Source organism: Triticum urartu, chromosome 3A (assembly GCF_056163025.1).
Source record: "Triticum urartu cultivar PI428250 chromosome 3A, HENAU_Tu73, whole genome shotgun sequence".
NCBI lineage: Eukaryota > Viridiplantae > Streptophyta > Magnoliopsida > Poales > Poaceae > Triticum > Triticum urartu.
The window spans coordinates 722,379,081-722,400,183 of record NC_141875.1 but is presented as its reverse complement, the minus strand read 5'-3'; the positions used below and the strand labels follow the sequence as shown (position 1 = coordinate 722,400,183).

Below are 21,103 nucleotides of genomic sequence, written 5' to 3'. Positions count from 1 at the left end.
CACAAAACATTGCAACCCACCAACACTTCCCGCCGCTTGCCTCCAATATGTGACCTCGCCTAATATATCCATGACGAGCTCCCTGGGTCTCTTTTGGTGCTCCACCTTATTGAAGACTCTCACATTTTTTTGCTTCCACGGGGACCAGGTGAAGACTCTCACCTTTCTTTGCCTCCGCGGGGACCAGATGGAGACTCTCGCATTTCTTTGCTTCCACGGGGACCATTTGACCGCTATGATTAATGTGTCGAAACCAATACCCCGATTCTCCGTGTGTGCAGATTCCGAATGCTACCCTTTTTGTATTTGTTTTTTGCGCGAACCAATTGCAACATTGTTTCACATGGTTTTCATTGGAAACGACTTGTCAACATGGCATGCCATAGAGTATGGCCTTGAATTGCACAATAAATAAGAGACTATCCGGCGAGTGGGAAATGGGGTGAACATTCGGGTTTGGCATGGCCACTCGATCCCAAGAGACCCCCTTGCGATCTACCCCCCCCCCCTCCCGAGGCCAGTGCCACCTCCACTGGGTGGTCGAATTCATCTAACAAGGAGGTAAAAAAATCCGGCTAGGCTGCAACAATATTTTTAGGAGCTGGATGTCGAGGAGATTGCAAAGCTTAAGCCTTAGAGCACATGGAAGCGTGAGCACTCGGAGAAGCATGGTTTACAGTTTGCAACACTTATTGATTGCCCTTGGACGAGCATAGGGTAGCGGTGCGTCAAGCAATAAACAGGCTAACACTCGCCCAGATTGGAAGTCCATATGTCACGGTGCCCCAAAAATGTGTATTTTCATATGGAAGTTAACTTCCAATACACTCGCAAACTAGGAGAATATATGACATTGAGGTAGTGTGTTGTCTGTCTCTTGCCCACGGGGCAACTGTGTGGAGCGCCATGCCTCTGATGGCCACCAAAAAGCCTTTTATGGATCCGTTTATCGAAGGCTTACCACTCATTATTTTATGATTATGCTGCAAGCATGAGTTTTGAAAGGCTTTTGATCCTGGAAAATAGGACCGTCAAATAAACCAACTCCCATAAAGTAAAATGTCATACATTTCGAGATAGAATCCTATACTATTAAGTACTGAGGTTCAATGACACTTCATTGGCCATTGTAACACTTTACTTTGGTATATCATTTTTTATTAAGAGTGGGCTCATGTTGATTGCTAACCTTACGATCAAGGGGGAGATTGTTGGAATTGATCTCAGGTTGTTATTGACCTAGAGAGAAGGGGGAGTCTTTTTCCACAATGGTGCTTTGATCGTGGGCACCTAGAACCAACATATGGTTTCAGTCCTTCGCCCATCAGCCCGTCGTATAAACAGAAGATGTCACGTACCTCTTCGTGTGTGCACACATATATGAGTTAAACCTTGCTAGAGGGCTAACTACCGATCCTAAAAAAGAGAGTTGATGGCCAGAAGACCCTCTACTACCACCGGCTACCACATGGTAGTGTCGGCGGCCCTCCCGCGTACCTGCTGCCGTCTACCCTGTTGTTGCTCTTCTCCTCCGAAGGATTCCACATCACTGGAGACTCATGACAGTAAAATCAGGGACTATCCCATCTTGGTCATACAAAATCATGGTTAGTATGTAATCTTCCGATGTGCTTCAGGTGTTTCAGTCAGAGATCCATATCCTATTATGTTAACCCTTAATGATTATCTCTAACATACTCCAGTCAGTGTCACAATGAAAAACTCTGGGGAACCCATACCTTCAAATGCGTGGAATATTGCAGTTATCAAATGTTCTAGGAGTTCAATAATATCTCTGGTTTTACATGTCAACATACAAAGCTTTCAATGAGAAGTGCCACCGATCAGAAGAATCTGAATCTGAATTCCCCTGCTCCAAGCTGTGAAAAGGTGTGTGCTGTTAAATTTCATCCTTCCCCCAATCTTCACCACCCCGCTCCAACGCACCCTTCTCTCTTTCGCTACTTCGAGGTTGTTAACTGACTTTGGCAATTTTACAGATGCTTTAGTGGACCATGTGAATTACCACTTCTTTTCTTTATTCTTTGTTATTATATCCAAACCATTCAATCAATATCCATCTGTGGGTTCACCGTCATTCACAATACCAGATGGAGCTGAGTTAAGTTGTGATGGTGTTCGTAAGCATGATAAGCACAATTTTTCTAATGCAGCATCGAGATCGAGCCGGCTGGCACATCTTTTTTTTTTTTTTGCGAGAATGCACGGTCCGGTAATGGTAGTCTTATGTGTGTCTCGATTTCCCGTGGTAACCAACAAAGGCATAGATGTTTGCGTTGCTAGTGTAATTGCTATCTCGAAGGCATAGATGTGTGTGTGTGGATTTCCTGACTGACACCTCTTCTGATCTTTAGGTTTCTTTGTACCGTGGGCTAAGTGTACATGTGTAGGGTGAACAAAAACAGTTTTGTTTTGGCTGATTCAAATGTTCCTTTTTTTGAACTTTAGCAACTTTATTTAAGAAACAACATGATGGTTCACTTCTTCCTCCTCCTGTTACACTGCCAGCTCTGGTATGATACTCCGCTTTCCGTTCTGCATGATATGCCAATCTCACAGTAAAACACCCAGACTTACAAAGTTGTCACGATATGAAGTCCGGTTGATCTTGAACTTTAAAGCTTTTCCCATGTGATTGAAGTAAATAATACTTCCTCCGTTCCTAAATATTTATCTTTGTAGATATTTCAACAAATGACTACATACGAAGTAAAATGATTGAACCTATACTCTAAAATATGACTTCATACATCCGTATGTTGTAACCATTTGAAATGACTAGGAAGATAAATATTTGGGAACGGAGGGACTATATAGCATGAAAAATAAAAACCACGCAAGAGGCCTATTAGCTCAGCTGGTTAGAGCGTCGTGCTAATAACGCGAAGGTCACAGGTTCGAGACCTGTATGGGCCATTCTTTTTCTTCTTTACACAATGGAAAATGGGAATAAAAAACAAATTAAATGGCTTCGCCCGGGTTCGAACCGGAGACCTTCAGTGTGTTAGACTAACATGATAACCAACTACACCACGAAACCTTCATGTCCTGTTGCTACAAAAACATCTTACAAACCAGGCGTCTCCAATAATCTAACAAGATGCCCAACTAATTGAATCACCTGATTGTTTCAGCTGTACAAACCAAGCGACATTAAAGCTGGAAAATCACACGGCTTATATATCTGCTTAACTAATAGCCCACTGCCACAAGGAAAGAAAGATACCATGTGAAGAAAATTAGGTTCACAGCCCAACCAACAAATTATCTACAAAATAGTTGGCTCAACACAACTGTGTCCGAACTGTTCTTCCAGACAAATTCTCCCCATTTTCAGACTAGCTCTTCTTTTTTGTCAAATCCCACACAACCAACATATTTGTTCAGATAGTAGCATAAGAGCATCTCCAGCCGCGTCCCCAACCCCTCAAGGCTTTTTTTTAACGCCAGCGCCAAAAAATCGGTTCAGTCGCGCCCCCACGAGCCTGTTTTTTTTTGCCGGATTGTGCCGAAATTGGCGCCGGCGCACCCAACCTGAACCCGGCGCGCTGGGGAGCGCCCGGGGGCGCTGGCGCGAACGTTTTGGCGCGAAAGAGTGGCGGGACCAGCGCGTCAGCGAGACGAAGGCTGGTCGTCCTCATCGTCTCGGTTTTCCCGCGGGGAATCAATGCCAAGGCTGCCGCCGGTAGCCTGCCATTGATTCACGGGCGGCGAAGTGCGGCGACGCCGCGCTGCCTTCCGCCACGCGTTCGCACGCGGCCACCCCCGAGCCGCTATAAAAGGCGCCCCTGGCCGCGCTGGTGAGGCACCCATCTCTCCCCCTCCTCGCCGCCGCACTTCCTCCCCTCTCTCCGCCATTCGAGCCCCTCTCTCTCCCCCCGGCAACCATGAGCGCGAGGTACCCCGGCAACGCGGTGGAGGCCAACAGTTTCGGCCGCCGCTCGCTGCATGAGCGGGAGACCTACCTCCTCCACGAGGCCAACTACCCCGCGCCGCCCGACGTACGCGCTCCGTCGCGGTGGAGGCTCAGCGCCAGCGGGGTCCCTGTCCCCCCTCTGCCCGTCGCCGAGACGCCCTATTTCCACGCCGAGATCGAGCGTGCGCGGGCGTCCCTGACGGCCACGGAGCGGGCACTCCCAGAGTACGCCGCCAACAACCACGCGGCGTGGGAACGCTGGCAGGAGGAGCGGCTCGTCTCCACCAACAACGCGCGGATGCCGCGCGGCCGCAACAACAGCGAGGGCCGCCGCCTGTGCTGGGGCGTCCCTGGCCGCACGCTCAGCGGCGTCCTCGCGCACGTCGAGGGCGGCAACGACCCGCCGCTCGAGTGAAGCAGCACGCCAGGGCAAGGGGTCGAGCAGTGGCCGTGTCAAGGAGGAGAAGCATCGGCCGTAGTTTAGGTTTTTTCTTCATCCCTTTTATTCGTGTAAAAAACGCCTAAATTTCGTCGAAATTTGGCCGTGTTTGTTCAAATTTGATCGTGTTTGTTGAAATTTAGACGAACTGTGGGAGCGTCTGGGGCGACCTAGGGCGGCGGCTGGGAACGTGCTCACCCCCATGTCGAAAAAAACGCCGGCTTGTCTCCAAACGTCACTTTTTCGTGCCCTTGGGGGCCGAACGGCTGGATATGCCCTGTACACACACATAAGATCTGGGATTACACCGGGATGATAGATCTAACTAAAAGCATGTATTCGAGCACGGCGCATCCGACAAACTTTTTACAGGAACGAAGGACAAGCTTGAAATTCTGTTGCCAGGAATTTAATGTCACCAGTGGACGGTAACAGCAGCTACAATGAACACACTAGCTTGATACCGGTGAAACCAAATGGCCAGCAGCTCTCTCCATGCGAGGGCCCAGCTCCGGCATGAACGCAACCATTAAGTTGCACATATGAATTTTCCTGGGCAAATTCACAGGTACAGGGCCCAACAGAAATTCCCAATCACCCAGTTTTGGATCGGAAATAAATAAACTAATAAGCTGAACATGACGAGTGCCACAAAAATCCACTAGTTTGTACCAGCCGTTGTTTATTCAGCGAGATTTTTTTTTAAGAAATGTTTATTCAGCGAGATAAGATGGCTCTCTGGACAGGCAGATCCGAGCGATCTAGCGCGTACCCCCGAGGTGCTGTTTTGTTGCTTGGGCCGGCCCACTCTTTCTACTTTCATTCAATCCGGTAACCTTCCCTGAACCACTTTTTGTTTTTCATTCGGTTTTTTCTTTTTCTTTTTTTCTTTTTTCTTTTTTCCTATATGTTTCTTTTTTATTTTTTTATTTTTATCTTATTTTTTGTTTTTATCCATAAATAGGCAAGATGACTAAGACCCCGTTTTCCGGAAGAACGGAATGGGCAAGTTACTTGTTGGAAATCATACATACATACTGATGTGTGCGGTCCGATGAGCGTTGACGTGCGCGGTGGATATCGTTACTTTGTCACCTTCACCGATGATTTGAGTAGATATGTGTATATTTATTTAATGAAGTACAAGTCTGAAACGTTTAGAAAGTTTAAGCAATTTCAGAGTGAAGTTGAGAATCATCGTAACAAGAAGATCAAATTCCTATGATCTGATCGAGGGGGAGAGTATCTGTGTTATGAGTTTGACAATCACTTCAAACAATGTGGAATTGTTTCACAGTTGACACCATCTGAAACACCACAACGTAATGGTTTTTATAACTCGGCAATTTTGGAGATCGTAGCTCGATAAGTTCTACATTTTAAAGCCAGCTGAATGTCAGTTGAATATTTGAAGACCAATATTTTTGTCAAGTCAGAGCATTGAAGGCCGACTCAAATGGATTCTTACGACCTCTGTTTTCTTAAGAAGACAAATCAGCCGGAACTGTTCAATTCGTATGACCTCTGTTTTCTTAGAAAGTAAAGTTATCATTTCAAAATTTAATTGAAACAACTGAAGTTGTCCAGAGAATAAATCATGGAACATCGGTAGCAAATCCCCTTTAACAATATGCCAGCACTTTTTATAAAACTCCGCCGGGAAACCATCCAGCCCTAGAGCCTTATTATTCTTCATTTGTGAAATAGCTTCAAACACCTCTTTCTCCGTAAATGGGGCGGTCAAAATATCATTCTCATCCGCAGCAAGTTGAGGGACATCCTCAACCCTGGACTCATCCAAGGATATGAAATTATCCTCCGGAGGCCCAAACATCTACTTATAGTAATTGGTTATATATAATTTTAGGTTTTCCTGTCCTAAAATCATCCCCTCATCCTGCTCAAGCTGAAATATCCTCTTCTTTCGGTGCTTGCCATTCGCAATCATATGAAAGAATTGAGTGGTATCATCCCCTTGGACGATTTTGCAAACTTTAGCTCACAATGCCCACCTCAATTCCTCCTTTCGAAGTAGTTCTTTCAGTCTCATCTCCGCCTCCACTTTAGTTTCTAGCTCCCTGGTATATGAAATGGTGGACTCGGCTTTTAAATCTAGGCATTGAATAAGTACAAGTAGCCTTTCCTTTTCAACCATATAAATCCCAGTCATATGCTTAGCCCACCCACGAAGGAATCTTCATAGATGCTTTATCTTATTCTGCCATCTTTCAACAGGGCCCTCCCTCTTGAATCTTTAGGGACTCTTTGATTCATAGGATTTCCCAAATGCAGGAATAGGAAAAACGTGGGATTGGATTGGCATGTCATCTTGAATCCTACATGATTCTATGAGTGTTTGATTGTGCATAAGAAAAACGTAAGATTCTTTTAAAGAGGTTTGAGTGGATGGAAAATTTCCTATGAAATCTAGTGCAAATGAATCCTATGAAAAAATTCCTACGGTTTACAATCCTACGAATCAAACAACCCACATAGGAAAAAATCCTAAGGATTAGAATCCTTCAAAATTCCTTTGAGAATCCTTTGAATCAAAGAAGCCCTTAGCCCATTCCCTTGCTATCAGATCCAGGAACCCTTCTCTTTCAAACCACGCTAATTCGAAACAAAAATGTTTTTATTCCCCACATGGGTTGCCTCGCCAGAGTCAACGAGCAACAGGGTGTGTTCTGAGATAGCGCGCGACAACGCTTGGACTGTTACCAGGGAAAACTTCTGCTCCCATTCGACCCTAGCGAGGACACGATCCAGCTTCCCAAATGTCGGGTTTGGCAATGTATTAGGCCGAGTGAATTTTCTACCAAAAAGCTCTATCTCTCTAAGATTCAAGTTTTCGATTATGGTATCTATTTATTATATACTTAAAACGATAGAAAAAGAACGGCTCATATTTTGTAGTAAAAAAGAGTTAAAAAGAACGGCTGTGATTTAATAAAGAAAATAAGTACGTATGTATGCATGTATCCTTATTCCATCCGATAGAATAGAATACAGAATAAAAGGAAAGAAGAGTTTCCATTGTAATCATGTACACGTAGAGATATTATAAGGGAGATGTGCAGATGTAGGTAAGAGAGAGATATGGAATAAAATAGAAGGAGAAGCAGAATAACCATAAGTGTCCTCCGCCCGGCTCCAACTCGACAACATACGAGCACGCTTGCGATCCCATCGGAGCCTGTGGAGCTGCAGACGTCGGCGCCACTGCAAGCAGGCTAGAGCTAGGAAAGGACAACACGAAGCTCCAGAGGAAACTCTATGGAAGAAGGCCATTAACTTGACCTGAAACGCAAGACCTCATGCGAGAGTGACGGAGAGGCTGGCAACGCCGACGCCGGCGACAACACACAGTCGACGGCTAACATGGACACGATAACTTCTTCTCGAATTGGACCGCCTTACCGTGGGCTCCTTCCGCATCAAGGATCAATGCCCGCACACACTAGTCTTCCGTGCCGTTCGGCACTAGCAAAACTAGGACAAACTTTGCTACTGCCCATTGAGCAGCAGGCTGACAAGCTGCTTCGGGCCCGCCACAACACCACCGGCTTGAACAACAATTGCTTGGACAAAAACAAGCTGAGAAGCATCGTTTGGGTGAGAGCAGCGTGTTAGAAGGAAGACGAGGATTGGAACAAGGGCAGTGCAAGATGCGGCGGGTAAGCAAGGAGGGACCATCCGTGGTGCAATTGCTGTAGAGAGCTTACTGGCCGTCAATGAACGGCAGTTGGTGTGGCAATCGATGTGCCGACACGTACACTGTGGAGCTGGAGGAGGAGCAGGGTAGCAATTAGGAGTGCCCTCATGGAAATGGAAGGTGGAAAGTGCTGCCCACGTGAAAAGCATCTTCTGCGACGCCGATGCCGACGCCGACGCCGGCAGAGCAGCCAGCTTCGAACGGATTGCTGGCTCGACAACTTAAACTGGAGCCAAGCCGAGGCATCTTGAGATGAAATAATGACTCCGTAGTATTGCTGCACCACATGGCGCGTTGGATGGGATTAACCTTTCTTCTAAATCTTATGTCGAACAAGTGGACGAGTTGCTATGTAAAAATAATATATTAAAATGTCAAAAAATCGGATGTTTTTAGTCATTAAAGTTTGTCTTGCATGTCCGTTTAATTCACAATTAAAATTTGATAAGATTTGCTTGAAATTTCTAAAATTATTTTTCATGATTACAAGATTGTTGCTTTCAAAATAAAATAATTTTTCATTGTTTCAGGTATAACCAATTTAATTTTCATTTTCATGTAAATATACATGTGCTTGAAGCATGAATGTGTACACTTGCAAGCACTTCATTTTGTACTATCAACTTTTCTCTGAATTTAGCGGAGAACATTATCCTCCCCTAAATAGCTTCTATATGGAGAATCTTAATTAGGTAAAGTTATATGTTTGCGACAAAATAGACGAATTACACATGAAAGTAGGACAGTAACCGCGCAGGAAATAGAACCAAAGACTTGAGGGTTAAGGAGGGAACAATCTCCAACATAACTATGGCATGACACATGAATATATATCAGGGGCGCTCGATCGAGTCAATGGTCCATCCAACATCAATGTACACCAACAAACATACATCCTTGAAGGCACTTTTCCTATCATCTATACATAACATCAGACAAATATAAGCTTGAAGATGCCAAGAGAAAACGGTAACCTCGACTGATATGGCAAAACGAAATCATATGGAAAAAAGCAAGAAGGCCAGTGAGTGCTCATTAAGGTGGAAAAACATCACAGTTAAGGCTTTGTTTTAATTGTACACTGCCATCCTTAGATCACACACAATAATTATAAGCGGCTTGCACATAATGGAACAATAAATTTGTGCATGAAATTATAGGTTTTGTAAAACCAATGACATAGAAAGGGATTACATAGTATGATATCTATCAATCAAAAATCCTGGAGTACAAGCGAGCTCCACCTTGCTATCATTGCCTTCAAGGATTGTAATTTTACATTATGTGCACTATTTAATAGTTAGGGTTTGGAGAAACATAGTCACACCTAATATAATAATGTAATAGTTGGGGTTTCGGAAATCAAACTAAGTAAGATCATAAAATCAGGTTTGCTGCATTTATTGAAGGCTAAAAATTAGACAAGCAGAAGGAAATCAAGTGACATGAGACTACAACTACTGTTTCATAGTGACAATTACCGATGAAACGTGCCACTCTATGAGAATACAATAGCTTCATGGGTAAAGAAAGGCCTGGCGACAGAGAGCAAAAGAGTGGAATCAATGTAGACATATTCCATATTTAAATGGTATAAATACATGAAGGTAACCGTCAATGCATACATCGTGACAAAAACTAAATCACTTGCTATAAATGTGTTTATTTAAATATCACACTTCAACTTACCATAACATATCTAAGGCCCATTGTCAAACAACTTTTAATGGGACCTAACAAATAAACTTGGAATGGTATACTATGTAGGGTGTCATCACATATAGAAAGAGATGCTCAAATGCCAAAAAAAAATGGTTGTCTAAAATACATAACTAGAAATAATAAACATCTAGCCGCGCAAATGCGCGGGTGGACCCGCTAGTTAAACATAAACGACCATCTGCCGTCAAAATTCTCATTATTCTTTTCCTCCCTCCTTCGAATAATGTTAAAATCGCCCCCAACCTCTTCCGAAGTAAACTTGACAGTGAACTTCCTGACTTCCACCTCTTCCGATCTTTAGGTTTCTTTGTATACTGGATTAAGTGTACATGTGTAGGGTGAACAAAAACAGCTTTGGTTATGCTGATTCAAATGTACCTTTCTGCAAGGTGTTCCTGAACTTTAACTTAATTTATATTTCCTCCGTTTCAGAATACTTGAAGTTCTAGGTTTGCTCTAATTGAAACTTTCTTAAGTTTGACCAAGTTTATAAAAAAAAATCCACGTTTATACTAGTATGAAAATATACTTTCTGATTAATCTAATGAAACTAATTTGGTGTTGCCATAAACAGTAAGTTCTGAAAATTTGAATTGAAAATCAACATAAGCTGATATTTTCTGTCAGCAAATATTGCTTAGTGCTCTACCTAGGTGCAAAGTTAATGTCATTGGTGTTGGCCTGGGCGGAAAAGAACAAAACCAGGGCTCCAAACATGCTTTCAGAAACAGCCTTTTGAAGCATCGTTTTTCGCCTAGAGCAATATGAATGTTTTTTCTTCATGAACTTTTGCACTTTTTTTTTGTGAATATTGTGGTTCGGGACAGAATTGTTTTAAAATAGTTCATCCCTGTCACCTTGGAAACGAGCCTGGCGGCAGTGTGGCAGTCCTTATCCTGATGTTTTTGAGCACCCTCACCGCAGCAGCGCCGACGCCTTCTCTTATCACCAGGGCTCCAAACATGCTTTAACTTAATTTATATTTCCTCCGTTTCAGAATACTTGAAGTTCTAGGTTTGCTCTAATTGAAACTTTCTTAAGTTTGACCAAGTTTATAAAAAAAATCCACGTTTATACTAGTATGAAAATATACTTTCTGATTAATCTAATGAAACTAATTTGGTGTTGCCATAAACAGTAAGTTCTGAAAATTTGAATTGAAAATCAACATAAGCTGATATTTTCTGTCAGCAAATATTGCTTAGTGCTCTACCTAGGTGCAAAGTTAATGTCATTGGTGTTGGCCTGGGCGGAAAAGAACAAAACCAGGGCTCCAAACATGCTTTCAGAAACAGCCTTTTGAAGCATCGTTTTTCGCCTAGAGCAATATGAATGTTTTTTCTTCATGAACTTTTGCACTTTTTTTTGTGAATATTGTGGTTCGGGACAGAATTGTTTTAAAATAGTTCATCCCTGTCACCTTGGAAACGAGTCTGGCGGCAGTGTGGCAGTCCTTATCCTGATGTTTTTGAGCACCCCCACCGCAGCAGCGCCGACGCCTTCTCTTATCGCCATATAAATTAGCCTGATGCTCTAACCTGTCGGAGACTCTTTCCCCTTGTGGTTACATTCCACATATATGTCCTGAAGAAAAGTGAAAAGATCAATTCAATCAGTAGGCCTATTAGCTCAGCTGGTTAGAGCGTCGTGCTAATAACGCGAAGGTCACAGGTTCGAGACCTGTATGGGCTATTCTTTTTTTTCTTTACACAATGGAAAATGGAAAAAAACAAATTATATGGCTTCGCCCGGGTTCGAACCAGAGACCTTCAGTGTGTTAGACTGACGTGATAACCAACTACACCACGAAACCTTAGTTATCTTTTTCCTACAAATTCTTTTACAACACTAGACGGATCTAATATCTAGCAAGATGGCCCACTAACTGAATCATCTAATTGCTTCAGCCATTGAAGCTGGAAAATCATACAGCTCATACATGCTTATATCTAATAATAGCCAACTGCCACAGGAAAAGAAAGATACGATGTGAAAAAATTTAGGTTCACAGCCCTACCAGCAAATTATACTGTATATAACAGTTGGCTCGAGCTCGACACAACTGTGATTGAACTGTTCTTCAAGACAAATTCTCCCCACTTTCAGACATCACATAGACAGGTATGAACTTTTTTTCAGTACGGCTAGCTCTTCTTTTTCGTCAAAGCCCACACAGCCATGGTAATTCTGCTGAAAACAGCGTCAGTCTGGGTTAGTTCCATTCAAACCATACAAGTTAGAGTCCAAAACAAGGGCAAAAGTGTTTGGAAAAGTAGATACGGCGGAGACGTATCAAGAAGCCGTCGAGCGCCACCTTCTTTGTCTTCGGGGATGACTTCGCTGACAACAGGAACCTCCCTCTGACCGACCCCGTCACCGAGATGTCACGGCAATGGGCTTACCCCTACGGCTCCAACTACATCGATGCCGATGGGTTTCCGCGGCCGAATACCCCATCAAGCCGCTTCTCAAACTACAAGATCCAGTCGGATTTCATCGGTAAGTACCGTTGTTATACTTATTTATTGCCCTAAAACAAGTACTCTGTTATATTGTATAAATCCCTGGTGCATCATAATTAACCCTACTCATTGTTCTATTGATAACTTGCAGCAACAATGTTGGGGTTGGAGGAAGCCCCTCCAGCACATGCCCGTACAGCGGAGAAAACATGCGACCCGTCCGGCATGACTTTTGCTACGGGTGGTGCAATGGTGTTGGATAGTACATCACATGAGTTTCCCACCTTTACCAAGCAAGTTGATATTTTCAGGAAGATGGTCAAGGACGGGACCATCACGGAGAAACAATTGACTCACTCTGTAGCGCTCGTGGCCTTCTCCGGCAATGATTATGCAAGCACCGGCGTCATTGGACTAAGTAGCCCCAACGATGTGAGTACTATATCAACATAGTATGCATACACTAGTTTGAACAATTAATTTGTTTGTGCATCTTACTAACTTAATTTTCATGTATGCGGTGCAGATTAATGCTTATATTGGGAAAGTGACAAAAGAGATGGCTGCTAATGTGGAGCAATTGTTGAAGCTCGGGGTGACAAAGGTTCTTGTCAACAACTTACATCCTGTCGGTTGCACACCATCACAAACCCGAACTAACAACTACACCACGTGCGATATTTTTGAAAACTTGGGTGTTTCCATCCATAACAATAACTTGAAACAAGTTATGACAGCAAAGAAGAATGTCCACATCGCCGATCTGTACACCACATTCATTAATATTGTGGATAATGTGCCAGGTATGTATCTGCATGCATTCAAAAGTTTCTTTATTTCAAAATTTTCTAATCTAAATTAATTTGATGTACATTAATGTAGGTAAAGGCTCAGACCTAACAAAGCAATTCAAGCGCAAACTATCGCCGTGTTGCGAGAGTTTAGATTCGAAGGGTTACTGTGGACAGCAAGGCGAGTTGTCCAGAGAGCTTCTTTACACCGTGTGCGACAAGTCCAATAAATTTTTCTATTGGGACGACATGCACCCGATGCACGTGGGATGGGAGGCTGCCATGAAACAATTGGAAAAGCCCTTGAGGGTGTTTTTAGATCAAGACTAGATAGTCAGCTTTCATATGTCGTTGTAGCGCTTTTCATCCATGATGACAATATTCTGATTGTATTTGTTCGATAGTTTCAAGCGTTTCAAAGACTGTATTTTCTGTATTCCAGGATGAATATTATATTGCATTTGCGTCTTCTTTTGTGAAAACTATATTCCTAAGAAGTAATTAGTGTATATCATTTGGCACATCTACAATAAAGATGTGTTCTAGCTATACAAACCGAATGCTTGCCTATATGCGGCTCAATAAGCTCAAGGCATTTCCACACCGTTTGATTATTTGTTATCGACGTGATCTATCGGGTCGACATGTTCTAGGGGTGACGGGTGCCTTGTCACTGAATTGAGGATTGATATAGGGGTATCTGTGGATACCCGACCCGAATGGGTATGGTTTAGGTTCGTTTTTATGTGCATATACAACGCTTAAACACCATCAACTAGTCATGGAGAAGACATGAGCATAACTCTATACTTGCGCAACTAGACCCGATAGTCTAACTCACAGGATCCATAACTGTTTTTTCCACGCCAACCCACGGCAGTGCACTAAGCAATCCTCTCACAAAACATTGCAACCCACCAACACTTCCCGCCGCTTGCCTCCAATATGTGACCTCGCCTAATATATCCATGACGAGCTCCCTGGGTCTCTTTTGGTGCTCCACCTTATTGAAGACTCTCACATTTTTTTGCTTCCACGGGGACCAGGTGAAGACTCTCACCTTTCTTTGCCTCCGCGGGGACCAGATGGAGACTCTCGCATTTCTTTGCTTCCACGGGGACCATTTGACCGCTATGATTAATGTGTCGAAACCAATACCCCGATTCTCCGTGTGTGCAGATTCCGAATGCTACCCTTTTTGTATTTGTTTTTTGCGCGAACCAATTGCAACATTGTTTCACATGGTTTTCATTGGAAACGACTTGTCAACATGGCATGCCATAGAGTATGGCCTTGAATTGCACAATAAATAAGAGACTATCCGGCGAGTGGGAAATGGGGTGAACATTCGGGTTTGGCATGGCCACTCGATCCCAAGAGACCCCCTTGCGATCTACCCCCCCCCCCCTCCCGAGGCCAGTGCCACCTCCACTGGGTGGTCGAATTCATCTAACAAGGAGGTAAAAAAATCCGGCTAGGCTGCAACAATATTTTTAGGAGCTGGATGTCGAGGAGATTGCAAAGCTTAAGCCTTAGAGCACATGGAAGCGTGAGCACTCGGAGAAGCATGGTTTACAGTTTGCAACACTTATTGATTGCCCTTGGACGAGCATAGGGTAGCGGTGCGTCAAGCAATAAACAGGCTAACACTCGCCCAGATTGGAAGTCCATATGTCACGGTGCCCCAAAAATGTGTATTTTCATATGGAAGTTAACTTCCAATACACTCGCAAACTAGGAGAATATATGACATTGAGGTAGTGTGTTGTCTGTCTCTTGCCCACGGGGCAACTGTGTGGAGCGCCATGCCTCTGATGGCCACCAAAAAGCCTTTTATGGATCCGTTTATCGAAGGCTTACCACTCATTATTTTATGATTATGCTGCAAGCATGAGTTTTGAAAGGCTTTTGATCCTGGAAAATAGGACCGTCAAATAAACCAACTCCCATAAAGTAAAATGTCATACATTTCGAGATAGAATCCTATACTATTAAGTACTGAGGTTCAATGACACTTCATTGGCCATTGTAACACTTTACTTTGGTATATCATTTTTTATTAAGAGTGGGCTCATGTTGATTGCTAACCTTACGATCAAGGGGGAGATTGTTGGAATTGATCTCAGGTTGTTATTGACCTAGAGAGAAGGGGGAGTCTTTTTCCACAATGGTGCTTTGATCGTGGGCACCTAGAACCAACATATGGTTTCAGTCCTTCGCCCATCAGCCCGTCGTATAAACAGAAGATGTCACGTACCTCTTCGTGTGTGCACACATATATGAGTTAAACCTTGCTAGAGGGCTAACTACCGATCCTAAAAAAGAGAGTTGATGGCCAGAAGACCCTCTACTACCACCGGCTACCACATGGTAGTGTCGGCGGCCCTCCCGCGTACCTGCTGCCGTCTACCCTGTTGTTGCTCTTCTCCTCCGAAGGATTCCACATCACTGGAGACTCATGACAGTAAAATCAGGGACTATCCCATCTTGGTCATACAAAATCATGGTTAGTATGTAATCTTCCGATGTGCTTCAGGTGTTTCAGTCAGAGATCCATATCCTATTATGTTAACCCTTAATGATTATCTCTAACATACTCCAGTCAGTGTCACAATGAAAAACTCTGGGGAACCCATACCTTCAAATGCGTGGAATATTGCAGTTATCAAATGTTCTAGGAGTTCAATAATATCTCTGGTTTTACATGTCAACATACAAAGCTTTCAATGAGAAGTGCCACCGATCAGAAGAATCTGAATCTGAATTCCCCTGCTCCAAGCTGTGAAAAGGTGTGTGCTGTTAAATTTCATCCTTCCCCCAATCTTCACCACCCCGCTCCAACGCACCCTTCTCTCTTTCGCTACTTCGAGGTTGTTAACTGACTTTGGCAATTTTACAGATGCTTTAGTGGACCATGTGAATTACCACTTCTTTTCTTTATTCTTTGTTATTATATCCAAACCATTCAATCAATATCCATCTGTGGGTTCACCGTCATTCACAATACCAGATGGAGCTGAGTTAAGTTGTGATGGTGTTCGTAAGCATGATAAGCACAATTTTTCTAATGCAGCATCGAGATCGAGCCGGCTGGCACATCTTTTTTTTTTTTTGCGAGAATGCACGGTCCGGTAATGGTAGTCTTATGTGTGTCTCGATTTCCCGTGGTAACCAACAAAGGCATAGATGTTTGCGTTGCTAGTGTAATTGCTATCTCGAAGGCATAGATGTGTGTGTGTGGATTTCCTGACTGACACCTCTTCTGATCTTTAGGTTTCTTTGTACCGTGGGCTAAGTGTACATGTGTAGGGTGAACAAAAACAGTTTTGTTTTGGCTGATTCAAATGTTCCTTTTTTTGAACTTTAGCAACTTTATTTAAGAAACAACATGATGGTTCACTTCTTCCTCCTCCTGTTACACTGCCAGCTCTGGTATGATACTCCGCTTTCCGTTCTGCATGATATGCCAATCTCACAGTAAAACACCCAGACTTACAAAGTTGTCACGATATGAAGTCCGGTTGATCTTGAACTTTAAAGCTTTTCCCATGTGATTGAAGTAAATAATACTTCCTCCGTTCCTAAATATTTATCTTTGTAGATATTTCAACAAATGACTACATACGAAGTAAAATGATTGAACCTATACTCTAAAATATGACTTCATACATCCGTATGTTGTAACCATTTGAAATGACTAGGAAGATAAATATTTGGGAACGGAGGGACTATATAGCATGAAAAATAAAAACCACGCAAGAGGCCTATTAGCTCAGCTGGTTAGAGCGTCGTGCTAATAACGCGAAGGTCACAGGTTCGAGACCTGTATGGGCCATTCTTTTTCTTCTTTACACAATGGAAAATGGGAATAAAAAACAAATTAAATGGCTTCGCCCGGGTTCGAACCGGAGACCTTCAGTGTGTTAGACTAACATGATAACCAACTACACCACGAAACCTTCATGTCCTGTTGCTACAAAAACATCTTACAAACCAGGCGTCTCCAATAATCTAACAAGATGCCCAACTAATTGAATCACCTGATTGTTTCAGCTGTACAAACCAAGCGACATTAAAGCTGGAAAATCACACGGCTTATATATCTGCTTAACTAATAGCCCACTGCCACAAGGAAAGAAAGATACCATGTGAAGAAAATTAGGTTCACAGCCCAACCAACAAATTATCTACAAAATAGTTGGCTCAACACAACTGTGTCCGAACTGTTCTTCCAGACAAATTCTCCCCATTTTCAGACTAGCTCTTCTTTTTTGTCAAATCCCACACAACCAACATATTTGTTCAGATAGTAGCATAAGAGCATCTCCAGCCGCGTCCCCAACCCCTCAAGGCTTTTTTTTAACGCCAGCGCCAAAAAATCGGTTCAGTCGCGCCCCCACGAGCCTGTTTTTTTTTGCCGGATTGTGCCGAAATTGGCGCCGGCGCACCCAACCTGAACCCGGCGCGCTGGGGAGCGCCCGGGGGCGCTGGCGCGAACGTTTTGGCGCGAAAGAGTGGCGGGACCAGCGCGTCAGCGAGACGAAGGCTGGTCGTCCTCATCGTCTCGGTTTTCCCGCGGGGAATCAATGCCAAGGCTGCCGCCGGTAGCCTGCCATTGATTCACGGGCGGCGAAGTGCGGCGACGCCGCGCTGCCTTCCGCCACGCGTTCGCACGCGGCCACCCCCGAGCCGCTATAAAAGGCGCCCCTGGCCGCGCTGGTGAGGCACCCATCTCTCCCCCTCCTCGCCGCCGCACTTCCTCCCCTCTCTCCGCCATTCGAGCCCCTCTCTCTCCCCCCGGCAACCATGAGCGCGAGGTACCCCGGCAACGCGGTGGAGGCCAACAGTTTCGGCCGCCGCTCGCTGCATGAGCGGGAGACCTACCTCCTCCACGAGGCCAACTACCCCGCGCCGCCCGACGTACGCGCTCCGTCGCGGTGGAGGCTCAGCGCCAGCGGGGTCCCTGTCCCCCCTCTGCCCGTCGCCGAGACGCCCTATTTCCACGCCGAGATCGAGCGTGCGCGGGCGTCCCTGACGGCCACGGAGCGGGCACTCCCAGAGTACGCCGCCAACAACCACGCGGCGTGGGAACGCTGGCAGGAGGAGCGGCTCGTCTCCACCAACAACGCGCGGATGCCGCGCGGCCGCAACAACAGCGAGGGCCGCCGCCTGTGCTGGGGCGTCCCTGGCCGCACGCTCAGCGGCGTCCTCGCGCACGTCGAGGGCGGCAACGACCCGCCGCTCGAGTGAAGCAGCACGCCAGGGCAAGGGGTCGAGCAGTGGCCGTGTCAAGGAGGAGAAGCATCGGCCGTAGTTTAGGTTTTTTCTTCATCCCTTTTATTCGTGTAAAAAACGCCTAAATTTCGTCGAAATTTGGCCGTGTTTGTTCAAATTTGATCGTGTTTGTTGAAATTTAGACGAACTGTGGGAGCGTCTGGGGCGACCTAGGGCGGCGGCTGGGAACGTGCTCACCCCCATGTCGAAAAAAACGCCGGCTTGTCTCCAAACGTCACTTTTTCGTGCCCTTGGGGGCCGAACGGCTGGATATGCCCTGTACACACACATAAGATCTGGGATTACACCGGGATGATAGATCTAACTAAAAGCATGTATTCGAGCACGGCGCATCCGACAAACTTTTTACAGGAACGAAGGACAAGCTTGAAATTCTGTTGCCAGGAATTTAATGTCACCAGTGGACGGTAACAGCAGCTACAATGAACACACTAGCTTGATACCGGTGAAACCAAATGGCCAGCAGCTCTCTCCATGCGAGGGCCCAGCTCCGGCATGAACGCAACCATTAAGTTGCACATATGAATTTTCCTGGGCAAATTCACAGGTACAGGGCCCAACAGAAATTCCCAATCACCCAGTTTTGGATCGGAAATAAATAAACTAATAAGCTGAACATGACGAGTGCCACAAAAATCCACTAGTTTGTACCAGCCGTTGTTTATTCAGCGAGATTTTTTTTTAAGAAATGTTTATTCAGCGAGATAAGATGGCTCTCTGGACAGGCAGATCCGAGCGATCTAGCGCGTACCCCCGAGGTGCTGTTTTGTTGCTTGGGCCGGCCCACTCTTTCTACTTTCATTCAATCCGGTAACCTTCCCTGAACCACTTTTTGTTTTTCATTCGGTTTTTTCTTTTTCTTTTTTTCTTTTTTCTTTTTTCCTATATGTTTCTTTTTTATTTTTTTATTTTTATCTTATTTTTTGTTTTTATCCATAAATAGGCAAGATGACTAAGACCCCGTTTTCCGGAAGAACGGAATGGGCAAGTTACTTGTTGGAAATCATACATACATACTGATGTGTGCGGTCCGATGAGCGTTGACGTGCGCGGTGGATATCGTTACTTTGTCACCTTCACCGATGATTTGAGTAGATATGTGTATATTTATTTAATGAAGTACAAGTCTGAAACGTTTAGAAAGTTTAAGCAATTTCAGAGTGAAGTTGAGAATCATCGTAACAAGAAGATCAAATTCCTATGATCTGATCGAGGGGGAGAGTATCTGTGTTATGAGTTTGACAATCACTTCAAACAATGTGGAATTGTTTCACAGTTGACACCATCTGAAACACCACAACGTAATGGTTTTTATAACTCGGCAATTTTGGAGATCGTAGCTCGATAAGTTCTACATTTTAAAGCCAGCTGAATGTCAGTTGAATATTTGAAGACCAATATTTTTGTCAAGTCAGAGCATTGAAGGCCGACTCAAATGGATTCTTACGACCTCTGTTTTCTTAAGAAGACAAATCAGCCGGAACTGTTCAATTCGTATGACCTCTGTTTTCTTAGAAAGTAAAGTTATCATTTCAAAATTTAATTGAAACAACTGAAGTTGTCCAGAGAATAAATCATGGAACATCGGTAGCAAATCCCCTTTAACAATATGCCAGCACTTTTTATAAAACTCCGCCGGGAAACCATCCAGCCCTAGAGCCTTATTATTCTTCATTTGTGAAATAGCTTCAAACACCTCTTTCTCCGTAAATGGGGCGGTCAAAATATCATTCTCATCCGCAGCAAGTTGAGGGACATCCTCAACCCTGGACTCATCCAAGGATATGAAATTATCCTCCGGAGGCCCAAACATCTACTTATAGTAATTGGTTATATATAATTTTAGGTTTTCCTGTCCTAAAATCATCCCCTCATCCTGCTCAAGCTGAAATATCCTCTTCTTTCGGTGCTTGCCATTCGCAATCATATGAAAGAATTGAGTGGTATCATCCCCTTGGACGATTTTGCAAACTTTAGCTCACAATGCCCACCTCAATTCCTCCTTTCGAAGTAGTTCTTTCAGTCTCATCTCCGCCTCCACTTTAGTTTCTAGCTCCCTGGTATATGAAATGGTGGACTCGGCTTTTAAATCTAGGCATTGAATAAGTACAAGTAGCCTTTCCTTTTCAACCATATAAATCCCAGTCATATGCTTAGCCCACCCACGAAGGAATCTTCATAGATGCTTTATCTTATTCTGCCATCTTTCAACAGGGCCCTCCCTCTTGAATCTTTAGGGACTCTTTGATTCATAGGATTTCCCAAATGCAGGAATAGGAAAAACGTGGGATTGGATTGGCATGTCATCTTGAATCCTACATGATTCTATGAGTGTTTGATTGTGCATAAGAAAAACGTAAGATTCTTTTAAAGAGGTTTGAGTGGATGGAAAATTTCCTATGAAATCTAGTGCAAATGAATCCTATGAAAAAATTCCTACGGTTTACAATCCTACGAATCAAACAACCCACATAGGAAAAAATCCTAAGGATTAGAATCCTTCAAAATTCCTTTGAGAATCCTTTGAATCAAAGAAGCCCTTAGCCCATTCCCTTGCTATCAGATCCAGGAACCCTTCTCTTTCAAACCACGCTAATTCGAAACAAAAATGTTTTTATTCCCCACATGGGTTGCCTCGCCAGAGTCAACGAGCAACAGGGTGTGTTCTGAGATAGCGCGCGACAACGCTTGGACTGTTACCAGGGAAAACTTCTGCTCCCATTCGACCCTAGCGAGGACACG

At 44.2% G+C, this 21,103-nt stretch overlaps 1 protein-coding gene and 6 non-coding genes across 7 annotated transcripts; 4 read left to right on the top strand and 3 right to left on the bottom strand.

The window, feature by feature from the left end:
• Nucleotides 1-2,863: 2,863 nt before the first annotated feature.
• Nucleotides 2,864-2,937, top strand: TRNAI-AAU (transfer RNA isoleucine (anticodon AAU)). Its single transcript has one exon. It is a non-coding gene; the product is annotated as a tRNA-Ile (tRNA).
• Nucleotides 2,938-2,987: 50 nt separating this feature from the next.
• Nucleotides 2,988-3,061, bottom strand: TRNAV-AAC (transfer RNA valine (anticodon AAC)). The gene has a single exon. It is a non-coding gene; the product is annotated as a tRNA-Val (tRNA).
• Nucleotides 3,062-8,110: 5,049 nt separating this feature from the next.
• LOC125547304 (GDSL esterase/lipase At5g03600-like) lies at nt 8,111-13,396 on the top strand. The gene is made up of 6 exons (XM_048711236.2): nt 8,111-8,177; nt 11,786-11,934; nt 12,090-12,312; nt 12,427-12,707; nt 12,802-13,078; nt 13,158-13,396. Exons 1-6 carry the CDS (start codon nt 8,111-8,113, stop codon nt 13,394-13,396), a joined length of 1,236 nt encoding a protein of 411 aa, XP_048567193.2.
• On the top strand, nt 11,432-11,505 carry TRNAI-AAU (transfer RNA isoleucine (anticodon AAU)). The gene has a single exon. It is a non-coding gene; the product is annotated as a tRNA-Ile (tRNA).
• On the bottom strand, nt 11,553-11,626 carry TRNAV-AAC (transfer RNA valine (anticodon AAC)). Its single transcript has one exon. It is a non-coding gene; the product is annotated as a tRNA-Val (tRNA).
• A 3,431-nt stretch (nt 13,397-16,827) lies between the features above and the next one.
• TRNAI-AAU (transfer RNA isoleucine (anticodon AAU)) lies at nt 16,828-16,901 on the top strand. The gene has a single exon. It is a non-coding gene; the product is annotated as a tRNA-Ile (tRNA).
• Nucleotides 16,902-16,951: 50 nt separating this feature from the next.
• TRNAV-AAC (transfer RNA valine (anticodon AAC)) lies at nt 16,952-17,025 on the bottom strand. Its single transcript has one exon. It is a non-coding gene; the product is annotated as a tRNA-Val (tRNA).
• Between the last annotated feature and the right edge of the window lie 4,078 nt (nt 17,026-21,103).

Bases quoted from the DNA above. Each gene is read 5' to 3' on its own strand.
- LOC125547304 (XM_048711236.2), top strand. From the start codon at position 8,111: ATGAACGGCAGTTGGTGTGGCAATCGATGTGCCGACACGTACACTGTG. The intron at 12,313-12,426 runs GTAAGTACCGTT...GATAACTTGCAG, and splicing joins GATCCAGTCGGATTTCATCG to CAACAATGTTGGGGTTGGAG. The intron at 13,079-13,157 runs GTATGTATCTGC...ACATTAATGTAG, and splicing joins TATTGTGGATAATGTGCCAG to GTAAAGGCTCAGACCTAACA.